General features: G+C 46.9%; 1 protein-coding gene across 1 annotated transcript in view; it reads right to left on the bottom strand.

Moving 5' to 3' along the window:
• Positions 1-16975, bottom strand: part of LOC123993360 (vascular endothelial growth factor receptor kdr-like) — an 80935-nt gene that overhangs the window by 5980 nt on the left and 57980 nt on the right. The window contains exons 26-29 of the mRNA XM_046295435.1: positions 14855-14960; positions 2459-2580; positions 891-963; positions 494-594 (exon numbers count right to left, since the gene is read on the bottom strand). Coding sequence (XP_046151391.1) covers positions 517-594; positions 891-963; positions 2459-2580; positions 14855-14960 — 379 coding nt within the window. The 3' untranslated portion in view covers positions 494-516. The remainder of the gene's footprint in view (positions 1-493; positions 595-890; positions 964-2458; positions 2581-14854; positions 14961-16975) is intronic.

Below are 16975 nucleotides of genomic sequence, written 5' to 3'. Positions count from 1 at the left end.
GCCGCTCTACCCCCTGCCGCCCCCCTCCCAGCCCATCTACCCCCCTGCCAGCCCATCTACCCCCCCTGCCGCTCTACCCCCTCCCTGCCGCTCTACCCCCCCCCCTGCCGCTCTACCCCCCTGCCGCTCTACCCCCCCCCTCCCAGCCCATCTACCCCTCCCTGCCGCTCTACCCCTCCCTGCCGCTCTACCCCCCTACCCCCCTCCCAGCCCTGCCGCTCTACCCCCCCCTCCCAGCCCATCTACCCCCTGCCGCCCATCTACCCCCTACCCCTCCCTGCCGCTCTACCCCCCCCTGCCGCTCTACCCCCCTACCCCCTCCCAGCCCATCTACCCCTCCCTGCCGCTCTACCCCTCCCTGCCGCTCTACCCCTCCCTGCCTCTTCCGGTGGCTCCCCTGCCTCTTTCTGCCTCTCACTATGGTTCTATCCGCCCCTCTCTGCATCTCCAGATGATGTCAGTGACAGGGAAGATGGGGATTAGGTGTACTCACGCCAGGGCCATGATGCAGGGAGGTCAGGCAAAAGATTCCAGGCGCTTCAGCGTGTTCCCATCGTCAGATGATAGGCCCATCCCACTGTCCGACTGTCCCCCCTGCACGTGCAGAGAGGGAGGGAAATATCAGGAAACAAAGAGAGTGAAAGAGATAGAGAAAGAGAGAGAGAAAGAAGATGAGAGAATGATAGAGAAAGTGTCAGAGCTAGTCCAACAAAAGCATGGTCTCACATATGTCTATTCTTACAAGCCAGATGTTTTACACCCTAGCCTACCTGGTTAAATAAAGGTGAAATAAAAATGTTTAAAAAAAAAGTTTTACACCCTACTAATTAGGCAGCTCTGTAGTGAAGAGACACCCTCATGTTAAGTTGGGGGGTGATGAGTTAATTCACCTCATGGTTGTCGTTAGAGCTGTTCTCCATGGTAACCTCGTCAAAGGTCTTCACACTTCCCGGCCGGACGTTCCTGAAGGGATAAGATTTCCAAAATCAGATCCCAATCAGGGAATTCCAAGATTACATGTGCCAAAAAGCGGCATTGAGAAACACAATAAGCGGGAACATAATCAAGGTAATGAACAATTACATAGTGTCAGTGGGATTGGTCTTTGAAAAGAACCTATTTATTTTGCTTTTCAACAGACGCAGAGAATCAAATGGCTGCTTAATTCCGCTTAAGGGATAACTGCTATTAGAGCATTTCAACACATTCTCAATAAACACACTCGTAGGACCTGTGAAACGAGGGCTTGACAAATATTATTTTAAGTGGACCTAAACCCTAAAGGAGAGTCTGTGGTTTGGGAGGAAATTCCTTGAAGGGGCCACAATGCTTTGGGCTCTCTCAACATCTCACTGCCAATGTATATAGTTCTTATCTCAACCTTAATCAGGTCTTTCACTGTCCTCAACTAGATCTACATTAACTTCTTTAAGAGTAAGTAGCCGAACCGCCAAGCAAAGCATATGTTAAGAAAATGGTGTGTGCTTTGAACAATGTACTCAAGTGATTGGTTGTTATTTTAAAGGCACAATATGCAGAAATCACTCTGACATTTCCTAGTTGCTAAAATTCGAATAGTTCGCCTAATATCAGTTGATGTGCCAAAACAAGCAAGTACAGTGTAGAGAATCATTGTACCATCTAAACCGCAGTGAAATATATTTTCCATAACTAAAAATATTGTATTTTCAGCTGTCTGAAGCTGGTGTACAAAACTGAAAGTAAAAGACGCAAAAACTAAACTTAAGAACGGGAAGCATAGAAATAGCGCACATAGAACATATCCACAGCTTCTTAGATGTGCTTTAACTGCGAATGACACATCTATAATGCACATTTCTTTTTTTTCTTTTTCTTTTTTACCCCCTTTTTCTCCCCAATTTCATGGTATCCAATTGTTAGTAGCTACTATCTTGTCTCATCGCAACAACTCCCGTACGAGCTCGGGAGAGACGAAGGTTGAAAGTCATGCGTCCTCCGATACACAACCCAACCAAGCCGCACTGCTTCTTAACACAGCGCGCATCTAACCCGGAAGCCAGCCGCACCAATGTGTCAGAGGAAACACTGTGCACCTGGCAACCTTCGGTAGGGTTGCCCAAAACTTACATATTGTAGCTTTAATATTCAGTACATTTAAGATAACACATATTTAAAGAGAGATAAACGTTCCGTTAAGCCAAGATGCCCAAGAAGACATTACATTTCTGCTGAAGTGTCTCTATTAACTGTTATATAATGTACATAGACTTATAGCAGAAATATTCAACTAAACTGCAATGCTATAAAATGTGAGAGAGCTTATTCAATAATGTTGTGAGCCACAGGTGTCTGTGTGATCTCCATGTTAGGTTCAGGGTAATATCTCTCTGTTAGGTTCAGGGTAATATCTCTCTGTTAGGTTGAGGGTAATATAGCTGGGTAGTGACTGGCCAGTTGACAGATTCCTGTTTCTCACCAGGTGCTCCCTGAGTCGCGGTGAGAGAGCGGCCTGGTGTTGGTCTCCTCTGACCGGGCCGTGTTGGAGGGATCTCGCTCCTTGGACAGCAGGGCTGCTATTGGGATGTAATGCTTGCCCTCCTGAACGGAAAGAAAGAGGAGAGACCACAACATGTCAGACCAGAGGCCTAGCTAACAACTATCATAGCATGACGGAAAACACATGTATGTGATAAGTGTGTGAAGCCTTTTGAGATTTGAGCATAATACTGTCCGTGTGCTCCACAAACATCCATTCAGGCCCTGCAGACGAGCAGGGAATGTTGCCAAAGAACCCAAAGGTCACACCTAATAAATAAAATGTGGAATGCCTGAGGGCCACAGATGGAGCAGTGTGAGGATGTTGGTAGAGACAACCTCACTGACTGGCCATTGAAGGACTGAGTCTGTCTGTAAGTAACAGACCTACAGTTGAAGTCGGAAGTTTACATACACCTTAGCCAAACACATTTAAAATCAGTTTTTCACAATTCCTGACATTTAATCCTGGTAAAACATTCCCTGTATTAGGTCAGTTAGGATCACCACTTTATTTAAAGCATGTGAAATGTCAGAATAATAGTAGAGAGAACGATTTATTCCCATTGGGTTATTCACACTTTCATCACATCCCCAGTGGGTCAGAAGTTTACATACACTCAATTAGTATTTGGTAGCATTGCCTTTAAATTGTTTAACTTGGGTCAAACATTTTGGGTAGCCTTCCACAAGCTTCCCACAATAAGTTTTGGCCCATTCCTCCTGAAAGAGCTGATGTAACTGAGTCAGGTTTCTAGGCCTCCTTTGCTCGCACACACTTTTTCAGTTCTGCCCACAAATTTTCTATGAGATTGAGGTCAGGGCTTTGTGATCGCCACTCCAATACCTTGACTTTGTTGTCCTTAAGCCATTTTGCCACAACTTTGGAAGTATGCTTAGGGTCATTGTCCATTTGAAAGACCCATTTGCGACCAAGCTTTAACTTCCTGACTGATGTCTTGAGATGTTGCTTCAATATATCCACATAATTTTCCTCCCTCATGGTGCAATCTATTTTATGAAGTGCACCAGTCCCTCCTGCAGCAAAGCACCTCCTGCAGCAAAGCACCCCCACAACATGATGCTGCCACCCCTGTGCTTCATGGTTGGGATGTTGTTCTTTGGCTTGCAAGCCTCCCCCTTTTTCCTCCAAACATAACGATGGTCATTATGGCCAAACAGTTCTATTTTTGTTTTATCAGACCAGAGGACATTTCTCCAAAAAGTACTTTCTTTCTCCCCATGTGCAGTTGCAAACTGTAGTCTGGCTTTTGTTATGGTGGTTTTGGAGCAGTGGCTTCTTCCTTGCTGAGCGGCCTTTCAAGTTATGTCGATATAGGACTCGTTTTACTGTGTATATAGATGCTTTTGTACCTGTTTCCTCCAGCATCTTCACAAGGTCCTTTGCTGTTGTTCTGGGATTGATTTGCACTTTTCAACACCAAAGTTCATTCATCTCTAGGAGACAGAACGCGTCTCCTTCCTGAGCGGTATGACGGCTGCGTGGTCCCATGGTGTTTATACTTGCGTACTATTGTTTGTACAGATAAACGTGGTACCTTCAGGCATTTGGAAATTGCTCCCAAGGATGAACCAGACGTGTGGAGGTCTACAATTGTTTCTGAGGTCTTGGCTGATTTATTTTGATTTTCCCATGATGTCAAGCAAAGAGGCACTTGAAGGTAGGCCATGAAACACATCCACAGGTACACCTCCAATTGACTCAAATTATGTCAATTAGCCTATCAGAAGCTTCTAAAGCTATGACATCATTTTCTGGAATTTTCCAAGCTGTTTAAAGGCACAGTCAACTTAGTGTATGTAAACTTCTGACCCTCTGGAATTCTGATACAGTGAATTATGAGTGAAAGAATCTGTCTGTAAACAATTGTTGGAAAAATGACTTGTGTCATGCACAAAGTAGATGTCCTAACCGACTTGCTAAACATAGTTTGTTAACAAGAAATGTGTGGAGTGGTTGAAAAGCGAGTTTTAAGGACTCCAACCGAGGTTTATGTAAACTTCTGACTTCAACTGTATCTTAATGGAAGGGTTGAAATCCTTACTGTGCGGCTCTTTTCTGTCCAGGCAGGATGGGTTCCCACACGGTTGGTTTTTAGCGAGAGCAATCTGTTATGTTATAAAGCATTTCTATACTGCGGTTTTATGTGACGTGTGAGGTCTGGTCTGCTATCATCTCTTATCTCTTTACAATCCCCATTCTCTGTGACTGTTTATTTGATTGTCTTTTAAACTCTGAGTTCTTGGGATTATTAGGACTTGATGGGACCGTATAGTTTTGTGTTCGCAGGGGAAACAGCCAATTTTCCATCAGCAGACACAGTCACTGCTTTCCTTCTCCCGGTCTTGATTCCAGTGGTGTAATGAAGGGTATACAGAGGTATATGCCGTGCACCTCCAATTTTGTTGTGGGCATTGTGTTAGGCTCACTTCTTATCCCCACGATTCATATCAAAGTAGTGAAGTGGAGGTATACGCCGTATCAATTAATAAGGCTGACAGAACAGATCTGAATGTTTAGCTTAAAACATTGATAAACTCATTTTAAAGCTCAACAATGTGCACGCAGTGGTAGGCCTACGCGCAAATGTTCCAAAATGGAATTTGCGGAAAACACTGTTCTAAAATGCAGCCAGGTCGTTCAAGATTGACTTCGAAATTGGATGTCCTGAGACATTCCACTACCACAAAAAGCAGGGGGGGGGAGATTGTTGAGTGTGACTTACCCTCCCAGTTACTGTGACCACACCCCTGGGCCTGACCCCAGTGACTAATTGAATTGTTAAGTAGTTTCCTAAGGACAATGTGGCTGGAGTCCTTAAAGAGTGTCTGCCTCTAAATAGCAACAAATCCCTTTGAAAATGGCCTATGTGGTATCGATATGAGTAAGAAATATTTATTCCAGTGTCAAAATTGACATGTGTGCGTCACACCGGGAAATGAAGGTTGGGTTTTGATTTGACCGATGTCCACTTGCCCACTAATATGGGGTGAACAGCTGCAGTGATTTATCTCTATCCAATAGCATAGACAGTGAGTCAGGCCTGCCCAGCAGCCCGACTTTGTTTACATAAGACAAAAAAACATTTACATGAGAAATACTGCACCAAATACCTTCGTTGGATGTAAAATTGTGCAACTTAAACATCCTCGGACAAAACGGCAAAATTAATTACAGATTGTTTCAGTTACCTTAGATTAATTCTGGAGATTTTGAGGCAATAAAATAGGCTTCTGCGTCTACAGTGTCTCATTGGGGACAAACATCATTAACCAAACGCGGAATCAGTCAGGAAACACACCTCCAAGACGGAAATAAAAAAATTCTAATGAGCAACAGAAACACACGTGCCAATCCGCGTGTTCAGTGGCTCTTTATCTGTGTTGTAGCTTCCCCCACATGGAAGTAGTTTTTGGCACTTTGCCTAAACTTGACTTACTTACCTAAACCCTTTTACTCCGTGAGGAGCATAGGTTATACGCAAATGTGCTCCACCACACTCAGTTTTACTGGCCAGAAGCAAAGCATATAAAACACAGTAAGTCATACAAGCCTTATGAGCATAGTGCACTTAGATGAGGCAAGGCCAGAGCATAGTGCCCTTAGATGAGGCAAGGCTAGTGCCCTTAGATGAGGCAAGGCTAGTGCCCTTAGATGAGGCAAGACCAGAGTATAGTGCCCTTAGATGAGGCAAGGCCAGAGCATAGTGCACTTAGATGAGGCAAGGCCAGAGCATAGTGCACTTAGATGAGGCAAGGCCAGAGCATAGTGCCCTTAGATGAGGCAAGGCTAGTGCCCTTAGATGAGGCAAGGCCAGAGCATAGTGCACTTAGATGAGGCAAGGCCAGAGCATAGTGCACTTAGATGAGGCAAGGCCAGAGCATAGTGCACTTAGATGAGGCAAGGCCAGAGCATAGTGCACTTAGATGAGACAAGGCCAGAGTGCTTAAGATTCTGTAATTCTCTTAAAGTACACGAACACAGGTAGCATACTTTTTTAATGATTTGTTTGGCAATCAGACAAAAACATGATGCCTGGTTTTGTTCATGCCACATTAAAAGGTAATATCTTTTTACAGTTGAAGCTAGAATACTAAATTGAAACAATAACAAAGTGGTTCACCCACCTCAAAGTTTGAACCATGTTTTGAGGCTATACAGTGTTTGCTTACATTTGCATTGTTTACAAACATATAAAGTTATATTTTGGATTCTAATAGGGTACGACAGTTGAACTAAGCTCATGAGGCATTTATAAGTTATATTCTTCAAGAATCAACACGTATACAGTGCATTCAAAAAGTATTCAGACCCCTTGAATTTTTCCACATTTTGTTACGTTACAGCCTTATTCTAAAATGTATATATATTTTTAAAATCCTCAACAATCGACAGACAATACCCCATAATGACAAAGCGAAAACACATAAGTATTCAGACCCTTTACTATGAGACTCGAAATAGAGCTCAGGTGCACCCTGTTTCCATTGATCATCATTGAGATGTTTCTCAAATTTGATTGTAGTCCACCTGTGGTAAATTCAATTGATTAGACATGATTTGGAAAGGCACACATCTGTCTATATAAGGTCCTGTCATGTTTCCCTATTTCTCTCCTTGTTATTCGTTTCTGCCCTGTCGGTTCCTTGTCTAGATTTCACCGTGCTGTGTTTGTGTATCGCCCTGTCGTGTCGTGTTTTCCTCAGATGCTGCGTGGTGAGCAGGTGTCTGAGTCTGTCTGGTTCAAGTGCCTTCCCGAGGCAACCTGCTGTTCACCTGCTGTTCAAGATCGAGTCTCCAGTTTGTCCTCGTCATTTCGAGTGAAAGTTGTGTTTTTTGATTGTATTTACTTTACTGGATTAAAGACTCTGTTTTCGCCAAGTCGCTTTTGGGTCCTCTTTCACCAGCATGACAGAAGGAACCGACCAAGGAATGGACCCAGCGACTTCAGACGCTCGTTACACTGCCGTCGAGATCCAAGGAGCCATGCTCGGCAGACACGAGCAGGAATTGTCTGCTGCTCGCCATGCCGTGGAGAACCTGGCCGCTCAGGTTTCCGACCTCTCTGGACAGTTCCAGAGTCTACGTCTCGTGCCACCTGTTACTTCCTGGCCTGCCGAGCCTCCAGAACCTAGGGTTAATAACCCACCTTGCTACTCCGGGCAGCCCACTGAGTGCCGCTCCTTTCTCACGCAGTGTGAGATTGTGTTCTCTCTCCAACCCAACACATACTCTAGTGAGAGAGCTCGGGTTGCTTACGTCATTTCACTCCTTACTGGCCGGGCTCGAGAATGGGGCACAGCTATCTGGGAGGCAAGGGCTGATTGCTCTAACAAGTTCCAGAACTTTAAAGAGGAGATGATTCGGGTTTTTGACCGTTCAGTTTTTGGTAGGAGGCTTCTAGGGTCCTGGCTTCCTTATGCCAAGGTGAACGGTCCATAACGGATTATTCTATTGAGTTTCGCACTCTTGCTGCCTCTAGTGAGTGGAACGAGCCGGCGCTGCTCGCTCGTTTTCTGGAGGGACTCCACGCAGTGGTTAAGGATGAGATTCTCTCCCGGGAGGTTCCTTCAGATGTGGACTCTTTGATTGCTCTCGCCATCCGCATAGAACGACGGGTAGATCTTCGTCACCGGGCTCGTGGAAGAGAGCTCGCATCAACGGTGTTTCCTGCTCCGCATCGCAACCATCTCCCTCCTCTGGCTCAGAGACTGAGCCCATGCAGCTGGGAGGGATTCGCATCTCGACTAAGGAGAGGGAACGGAGGATCACCAACCGCCTGTGCCTCTATTATGGAGTTGCTGGACATTTTGTTAATTCATGTCCAGTAAAGCCAGAGCTCATCTGTAAGCGGAGGGCTACAGGTGAGCGCAACTACTCAAGTCTCTCCATCTAAATCCTGTACTACTTTGTCGGTCCATCTACGCTGGACCGGTTCGGGTGCTACATGTAGTGCCTTGATAGACTCTGGGGCTGAGGGTTGTTTCATGGACGAAGCATGGGTTCGGAAACATGACATTCCTTTCAGAGAGTTAGAGAAGCCTACGCCCATGTTCGCCTTAGATGGTAGTCATCTTCCCAGTATCAGATTTGAGACACTACCTTTAACCCTCACAGTATCTGGTAACCACAGTGAGACTATTTCTTTTTTGATTTTCTGTTCACCGTTTACACCTGTTGTTTTGGGTCATCCCTGGCTAGTATGTCATAATCCTTCTATTAATTGGTCTAGTAATTCTATCCTATCCTGGAACGTTTCTTGTCATGTGAAGTGTTTAATGTCTGCCATCCCTCCCGTTTCTTCTGTCCCTACTTCTCAGGAGGAACCTGGCGATTTGACAGGAGTGCCGGAGGAATATCATGATCTGCGCACGGTCTTCAGTCGGTCCCGAGCCAACTCCCTTCCTCCTCACCGGTCGTATGATTGTAGTATTGATCTCCTTCCGGGGACCACTCCTCCTCGGGGTAGACTATACTCTCTGTCGGCTCCCGAACGTAAGGCTCTCGAGGATTATTTGTCTGTGTCTCTTGACGCCGGTACCATAGTGCCTTCTTCCTCTCCGGCCGGGGCGGGGTTCTTTTTGTTAAGAAGAAGGACGGTACTCTGCGCCCTGCGTGATTATCGAGGGCTGAATGACATAACGGTTAAGAATCGTTATCCGCTTCCCCTTGTGTCATCAGCCTTCGAGATTCTGCAGGGAGCCAGGTGCTTTACTAAGTTGGACCTTCGTAACGCTTACCATCTCGTGCGCATCAGAGAGGGGGACGAGTGGAAAACGGCGTTTAACACTCCGTTAGGGCATTTTGAGTACCGGGTTCTGCCGTTCGGTCTCGCCAATGCGCCAGCTGTTTTTCAGGCATTAGTTAATGATGTTCTGAGAGACATGCTGAACATCTTTGTTTTGTCTATCTTGACGATATCCTGATTTTTTCTCCGTCACTCGAGATTCATGTTCAGCACGTTCGACGTGTTCTACAGCGCCTTTTAGAGAATTGTCTCTACGTAAAGGCTGAGAAGTGCTCTTTTCATGTCTCCTCCGTTACTTTTCTCGGTTCCGTTATTTCCGCTGAAGGCATTCAGATGGATTCCGCTAAGGTCCAAGCTGTCAGTGATTGGCCCGTTCCAAGGTCACGTGTCGAGTTGCAGCGCTTTTTAGGTTTCGCTAATTTCTATCGGCGTTTCATTCGTAATTTCGGTCAAGTTGCTGCCCTCTCACAGCTCTTACTTCTGTCAAGACGTGTTTTAAGTGGTCCGGTTCCGCCCAGGAGCTTTTGATCTTCTAAAAGAACGTTTACGTCCGCTCCTATCCTCGTTACTCCTGACGTCACTAGACAATTCATTGTCGAGGTTGACGCTTCAGAGGTAGGCGTGGGAGCCATTCTATCCCAGCGCTTCCAGTCTGACGATAAGGTTCATCCTGCGCTTATTTTTCTCATCGCCTGTCGCCATCTGAGCGCAACTATGATGTGGGTAACCGTGAACTGCTCGCCATCCGCTTAGCCCTAGGCGAATGGCGACAGTGGTTGGAGGGGGCGACCGTTCCTTTTGTCGTTTGGACAGACCATAAGAACCTTGAGTACATCCGTTCTGCCAAACGACTTAATGCCCGTCAAGCTCGTTGGGCGTTGTTTTTCGCTCGTTTCGAGTTTGTGATTTCTTACCGTCCGGGTAGCAAGAACACCAAGCCTGATGCCTTATCCCGTCTGTTTAGTTCTTCTGTGGCTTCTACTGATCCCGAGGGGATTCTTCCTTATGGGCGTGTTGTCGGGTTAACAGTCTGGGGAATTGAAAGACAGGTTAAGCAAGCACTCACGCACACTGCGTCGCCGCGCGCTTGTCCTAGTAACCTCCTTTTCGTCCCTGTTTCCACTCGTCTGGCTGTTCTTCAGTGGGCTCACTCTGCCAAGTTAGCTGGTCATCCCGGTGTTCGAGGCACTCTTGCGTCTATTCGCCAGCGCTTTTGGTGGCCGACTCAGGAGCGTGACACGCGCCGTTTCGTGGCTGCTTGTTCGGACTGCGCGCAGACTAAGTCGGGTAACTCTCCTCCTGCCGGTCGTCTCAGACCGCTCCCATTCCTTCTCGACCATGGTCTCACATCGCCCTAGACTTCATTACCGGTCTGCCTTTGTCTGCGGGGAAGACTGTGATTCTTACGGTTGTCGATAGGTTCTCTAAGGCGGCACATTTCATTCCCCTCGCTAAACTTCCTTCCGCTAAGGAGACGGCACAAATCATTATCGAGAATGTATTCAGAATTCATGGCCTCCCGTTAGACGCCGTTTCAGACAGAGGCCCGCAATTCACGTCACAGTTTTGGAGGGAGTTCTGTCGTTTGATTGGTGCGTCCGTCAGTCTCTCTTCCGGGTTTCATCCCCAGTCTAACGGTCAAGCAGAGGGCCAATCAGACGATTGGTCGATACTACGCAGCCTTTCTTTCAGAAACCCTGCGTCTTGGGCAGAACAGCTCCCCTGGGCAGAATACGCTCACAATTCGCTTCCTTCGTCTGCTACCGGGTTATCTCCGTTTCAGAGTAGTCTGGGTTACCAGCCTCCTCTGTTCTCATCCCAGCTTGCCGAGTCCAGCGTTCCCTCCGCTCAAGCGTTTGTCCAACGTTGTGAGCGCACCTGAGGAGGGTGAGGTCTGCACTTTGCCGTTACAGGGCACAGACTGTGAGAGCCGCCAATAAACGCAGGATTAAGAGTCCAAGGTATTGTTGCGGCCAGAGAGTGTGGCTTTCCACCGCAACCTTCCTCTTACGACAGCTTCTCGTAAGTTGACTCCGCGGTTCATTGGTCCGTTCCGTGTCTCCCAGGTCGTCAATCCTGTCGCTGTGCGACTGCTTCTTCCGCGACATCTTCGTCGCGTCCATCCTGTCTTCCATGTCTCCTGTGTCAAGCCCTTTCTTCGCACCCCCGTTCGTCTTCCCTCCCCCTCCCGTCCTTGTCGAGAGCGCACCTATTTACAAGGTACATAAGATCATGGACATGCGTTCTCGGGGACGGGGTCACCAATACTTAGTGGATTGGGAGGGTTACGGTCCTGAGGAGAGGAGTTGGGTTCCGTCTCGGGACGTGCTGGACCGTTCACTCATTGATGATTTCCTCCGTTGCCGCCAGATTCCTCTCGAGTGCGCCAGGAGGCGCTCGGTGAGTGGGGGTACTATCATGTTTTGTCATTTATTATCATGTCTTGTCCCTGTGCTCCCCATTCTATTCGTTTCCCTCTGCTGGTCTTATTAGGTTCTTTCCCTCTTTCTATCCCTCTCTCTCCCCTCCCTCTCTCACTCTCTCGCTCTCTCTTCTCTCTATCGTTCCGTTCCTGCTCCCAGCTGTTCCTATTCCCTAATCATCATTTAGCCTTCCCACACCTGTTCCCGATCCTTTTCCCTGATTAGAGTCCCTATTTCTCTCCTTGTTATTCGTTTCTGCCCTGTCGGTTCCTTGTCTAGATTTCACCGTGCTGTGTTTGTGTATCGCCCTGTCGTGTCGTGTTTTCCTAGATGCTGCGTGGTGAGCAGGTGTCTGAGTCTGTCTGGTTCAAGTGCCTTCCCGAGGCAACCTGCTGTTCACCTGCTGTTCAAGATCGAGTCTCCAGTTTGTCCTCGTCATTTCGAGTGAAAGTTGTGTTTTTTGATTGTATTTACTTTACTGGATTAAAGACTCTGTTTTCGCCAAGTCGCTTTTGGGTCCTCTTTCACCAGCATGACAGGTCCTACAGATGACAAAGCATGTCAGAGCAAAAACAAAGCCATGAGGTCGAAGGAATTGTCAGTAGAGCTCCGAGACAGCAATGTGTCAAGCCACAGATATGGGGAAGGGAACCAAAACATTGATGCAGCATTGAAGGTCCCCAAGAACACAGTGGCCTCCACCATTCTTAAATGGAAGAAGTTTGGAACCACCAAGAGTATTCCTAGAGCTGTCCTCCCGGCCAAACTGAGCAATCGGGGGAGAAGGGCCTTGTTCAGGGGAGGTGACCAAGAACCCGATGGTCACTCTGACAGATCTCAAGAGTTCCTCTGTGGAGATGGGAGAACCTTCCAGAAAGACAAACATCTTTGCAGCACCCCACCAATCAGGCCTTTATGGCAAAGTGGCCAGACGGAAGCCACTCCTCAGTAAAAGGCACATCACAGCCCGCATGGAGTTTGCCAAAAGGAACCTAAAGGACTCTCAGACCATGACAAACAAGATTCTCTGGTCTGATGAAACCAATATTGAACTTTTTGGCCTGAATGCCAAGCGTCAGGAGGAAACCTGGTATCATCCCTTCGGTGAAGCATAATGGTGGCAGCATCATGCTGTGAGGATGTTTTTCAGTGGCAGGGACTAGGAGACTTGGCAGGATTGAGGGAAAAATGAACGGAGCAAAGTACAGAGAGATTCTTGATGAAAACCTGCTCTAGAGCACTCAGGATCTCAGACTGGGGCGAAGGTTCACCTTCCAACAGGACAACAACCCTAAGCACACAGCCAAGACAACACAGGAGTGGGTTCGGGACCAGTCTCTGAATGTCTTTGAGTGGCCCAGTCAGAGCCCGGACTTGAACCCGATCTAACATCTCTGTAGAGACCTGAAAATAGCTGCGCCGCGACTCTCCCCATACAACCTGGCAGAGCTTGAGAGGATTTGCAGAGAAGAATTGGACATTGAATTGGAAATTCAGTCCTGAGAAAGACTTGGTCATTTCGTCTAACAATCATCTTATTTAATATTGACTATTGCAATAATGAGGCTGGTCGACCTCCCACCCTTGAGTGTAGGACCGAGTAATCTAACCTTCACACAAATGCAGAGTACATTTACATTTACATTTAAGTCATTTAGCAGACGCTCTTATCCAGAGCGACTTACAAATTGGTGCATTCACCTTATGACATCCAGTGGGACAGTCACTTAACAATAGTGCATCTAAAACTTAGGGGGGGGGTGGGGTGAGAGGGATTACTTAACCTATCCTAGGTATTCCTTAAAGAGGTGGGGTTTCAGGTGTCTCCGGAAGGTGGTGATTGACTCCGCTGTCCTGGCGTCGTGAGGGAGTTTGTTCCACCATTGGGGGGCCAGGGCAGCGAACAGTTTTGACTGGGCTGAGCGGGAGCTGTACTTCCTCAGTGGTAGGGAGGCGAGCAGGCCAGAGGTGGATGAACGCAGTGCCCTTGTTTGGGTGTAGGGCCTGATCAGAGCCTGGAGGTACTGAGGTGCCGTTCCCCTCACAGCTCCGTAGGCAAGCACCCTGGTCTTGTAGCGGATGCGAGCTTCAACTGGAAGCCAGTGGAGAGAACGGAGGAGCGGGGTGACGTGAGAACTACTTTATATAGCTGACACTAATAATGCTCAGCCATAGTTGGTTCAACCCCCCTCATGCAGACCAAGGAGCATCATAAGCCACTCTGGGTTCATCCTGTCGTTATCTGCACGTGGGTTGTTGTCTTAACCCCACCCTGGCTTAGTTTCCCAGATGCAAGGATGATTTTGAGACAATGAGGGATTGTTCTACTCCTAAGCTATCTCTAGTAAAACACATTCTTGTCTACGTAATGCAGTCTTTAAATCATTTTTTCAGCTCAAGCCACCTCCAGTGACCACACGCCCAGATTAGCTGCAGGGAACTAGAGTGGATATCATAAAACACAGATTCTAACAGGACAGAAATATCATCCTATTTGTTAAGTATTAATTGCTAACTACTAATATCAAACAAAAAAAGGTAAATATGTACTTTTTCTATCACACTACCTAAATACCAGTGTGCCAAGCTTGTAGCGTCATACCCAAGAAGATTTGAGGCTGTAATTGCTGCCAAAGGTGCTTCAACAAAGTACTGATTAAGGGGTCTGAGTACTTACGTAAATGTAATATTTCAGTTTTGTATTTTTGTATAAATTGCAAAAATGATAGATTTCATGAGGGAAAAAAACGATTGAATACATTTTAGAATAAGGCTGTAACGTAACAAAATGTGGAAAAAGTCAAGGGGTCTGAATACTTTCCGAATGCGCTGTATATCATTACGTCCAAAAATGGATGTAGCAACTAAGGATTCTAGCTCTAAATGACATGCGTTTACTATTAGGCCCATTAAAAATGTTTAGTGCACACCCACATTGGAGGTCCTGTACCTGGCAGATATTACATCTACCTTCACCCCTGGGCAAGGCCCTATCCACAACCCTGCTGAACTCTGATTTCCAGATCACCTTGAACCTGGTCTTCACCACCACCTTCACCTATTCAGTCATTTCAGACTACTGATAACCTCACGGGCAGAAGGAATAGATATTAAAGTATTAAAACAAAGCCATGTGGATCTTACCTGCTGTACACTGGCCTGTAGCAGGTCTCCTAGTCTCTCCACCAGCTCAGTGAAGGTTGGCCGGTCTCCTGACTCGCCCTGCCAGCAGTCCAACATGGTCTGGTATCTGAGGAGAAATACACATCATGTCATTATTCTGGCTCATATTCACATTCTGATAACACAGACACACTGTATAGCTATGTTGAGCAATATACAAATAAATGATGGTAATAATATGGTAATCGTAGAAATCTATATGGGTCGGTAATGACCCCTGCCTGATGGTGATGAATTTGGCATAATGCAGATGGCCATGCACTGCTAAGTTTCACTCCGCTGTGCTTTGGTGAGAAGCAGACATTTACCCAAAAGGCAAATAGCATTCAATCTTTTACAAAGGGAGTGCTTTGACTTTAACAACAACCTGCACTCCACCAGAGAGACCCTGTGTGTGTGGAGGCTGACTGACACCAGAGATGACCTGTAGCTGGCTTCCACCCAAATCAACTGTCATCTAAAATACTCGTATATACAATATTTCATTTTCCAAGGATAATCTGGTCTCTGGGGCTGTATCTCATTCCCTCTAGGTCTTGGTGTGAACATTAGGAATGCTCAGAGCACCCCCTCTGGTCTTTGACGAGCTGTCAGCCTCGCTGCCCATATGGGAAGACTCAGGGCCGTTATGTGCTGTGTTTCCACTGCAGAAGTGGCCTGTAATAATGGCCGGACTCGGCCGTGTAGGAATTCAGAGATGGAGTGCAGGCTGCTGTTTAAATCAAACCCTACAGTCAGGGGTGATGATGGATCCCTAGCCTGTTTCTTACTATGGAGCGCAGCCTCCAAACAGAGGCCCTTACGTAAACAGAGCTAGGTGCCCATTAGCTCCATTATGTTCCTCTGATTGGCACCAGATTGAGTCCATTTGGATTTTGGAGAAAATTCCAGTAAAAAGCAGATGGTTCATTACATCCTCCGTCTTTTGCCCTCTCCATCTGTGTTTGCATTCAGGGAACCTAGACCTTGGCTTGACAAGACTCCTCCTCTCCTCTCGGTGCAGTGGAGATTGGCTGGAGAAACGACCCGGTTGCTGGGCTGTGATTCCCATGTTAATGAGTGTCCTTGGCCAGGTGGAGGGACTCCTAACATCCTCAAAGTGACAGGATGGAAGCCCAAAGCAGACCACCATGGCCCACATGGGCCACACATCAAGAGGAGGAGATGTAGACAGCAATGTATTTCAACCCAGCTTCCTCTCTGCTGCGTAAGGGGAATAAATTGGTTCCCCCTCTACTGCCTCTTCAAGGAATACTTTGTCGAGGGGGACCATTGTGGTGGTCGCAATTCCTTAGTCCACTACTCTCTTCTGGCAGGACAGCTGTGGGATGTTGGGAGGTGGACATCGTTTTTCTCTATTCCCGCGTCTTGAGGATGCCTCAGATCGCCGTTGGACTGATCGAGGATCTATCGATCTTTTAAGCCGATGGTCACATTCCTGGTGAGCCGGTGCACCAGCAGCAGCGTAGATATACCGCCCTGTATCGCCCGGCACTTGGCCCCCTTCATTATCCATGGGATCAAGGTCAGGGTCAAAGCCTCTGGATCCCAGCCTCCCACACACCTGAACAACGTCAGACCTGGGAGGCTCTGAGGAGAAGTGTTGGAGACAGGGTATTACCCCTGTAGACTAGCATGTACCGCTCCTCTGCTTGCCATTTAAAGTGATATCAGCGGGTCTTGTGTTTATCTCAGACAAGAGGCAGATTTTACATCATGGTTCCTTAGCATGAGCATGTGTTCTCTATATCTTCATTCTGTCAATGGAAGGCTTTGCTTTGAACCAGAACGGAAAGTATCTTAGAGAGAGGAACTTGGCACCAGTGGGTCTGACTCTGGATCTACCGAGCTGACATTTGCTTCTGTTCACGTCCCCACTCTCTAAGGCCTGTGTCACATGAAGCAATGTGGATGCAATTTCTGTTGCAGATACAAGTTGCAAGTGACATCATCTCAAGCAACTTTGCTGATACACATATCAATTCAAATGCAATTGAAATTACATTCAACTTCTAACCCTGTCAAATGTCACATCATGGTTTACATAAATTATTTATTTATCCAAGCGTTTGGTAATTTTAA

This window comes from Oncorhynchus gorbuscha, linkage group LG13 (genome assembly GCF_021184085.1).
Source record: "Oncorhynchus gorbuscha isolate QuinsamMale2020 ecotype Even-year linkage group LG13, OgorEven_v1.0, whole genome shotgun sequence".
Taxonomy (NCBI): domain Eukaryota; kingdom Metazoa; phylum Chordata; class Actinopteri; order Salmoniformes; family Salmonidae; genus Oncorhynchus; species Oncorhynchus gorbuscha.
The sequence above is the reverse complement of the archived record's forward strand: the minus strand, read 5'-3'. Positions and strand labels throughout refer to the sequence as shown.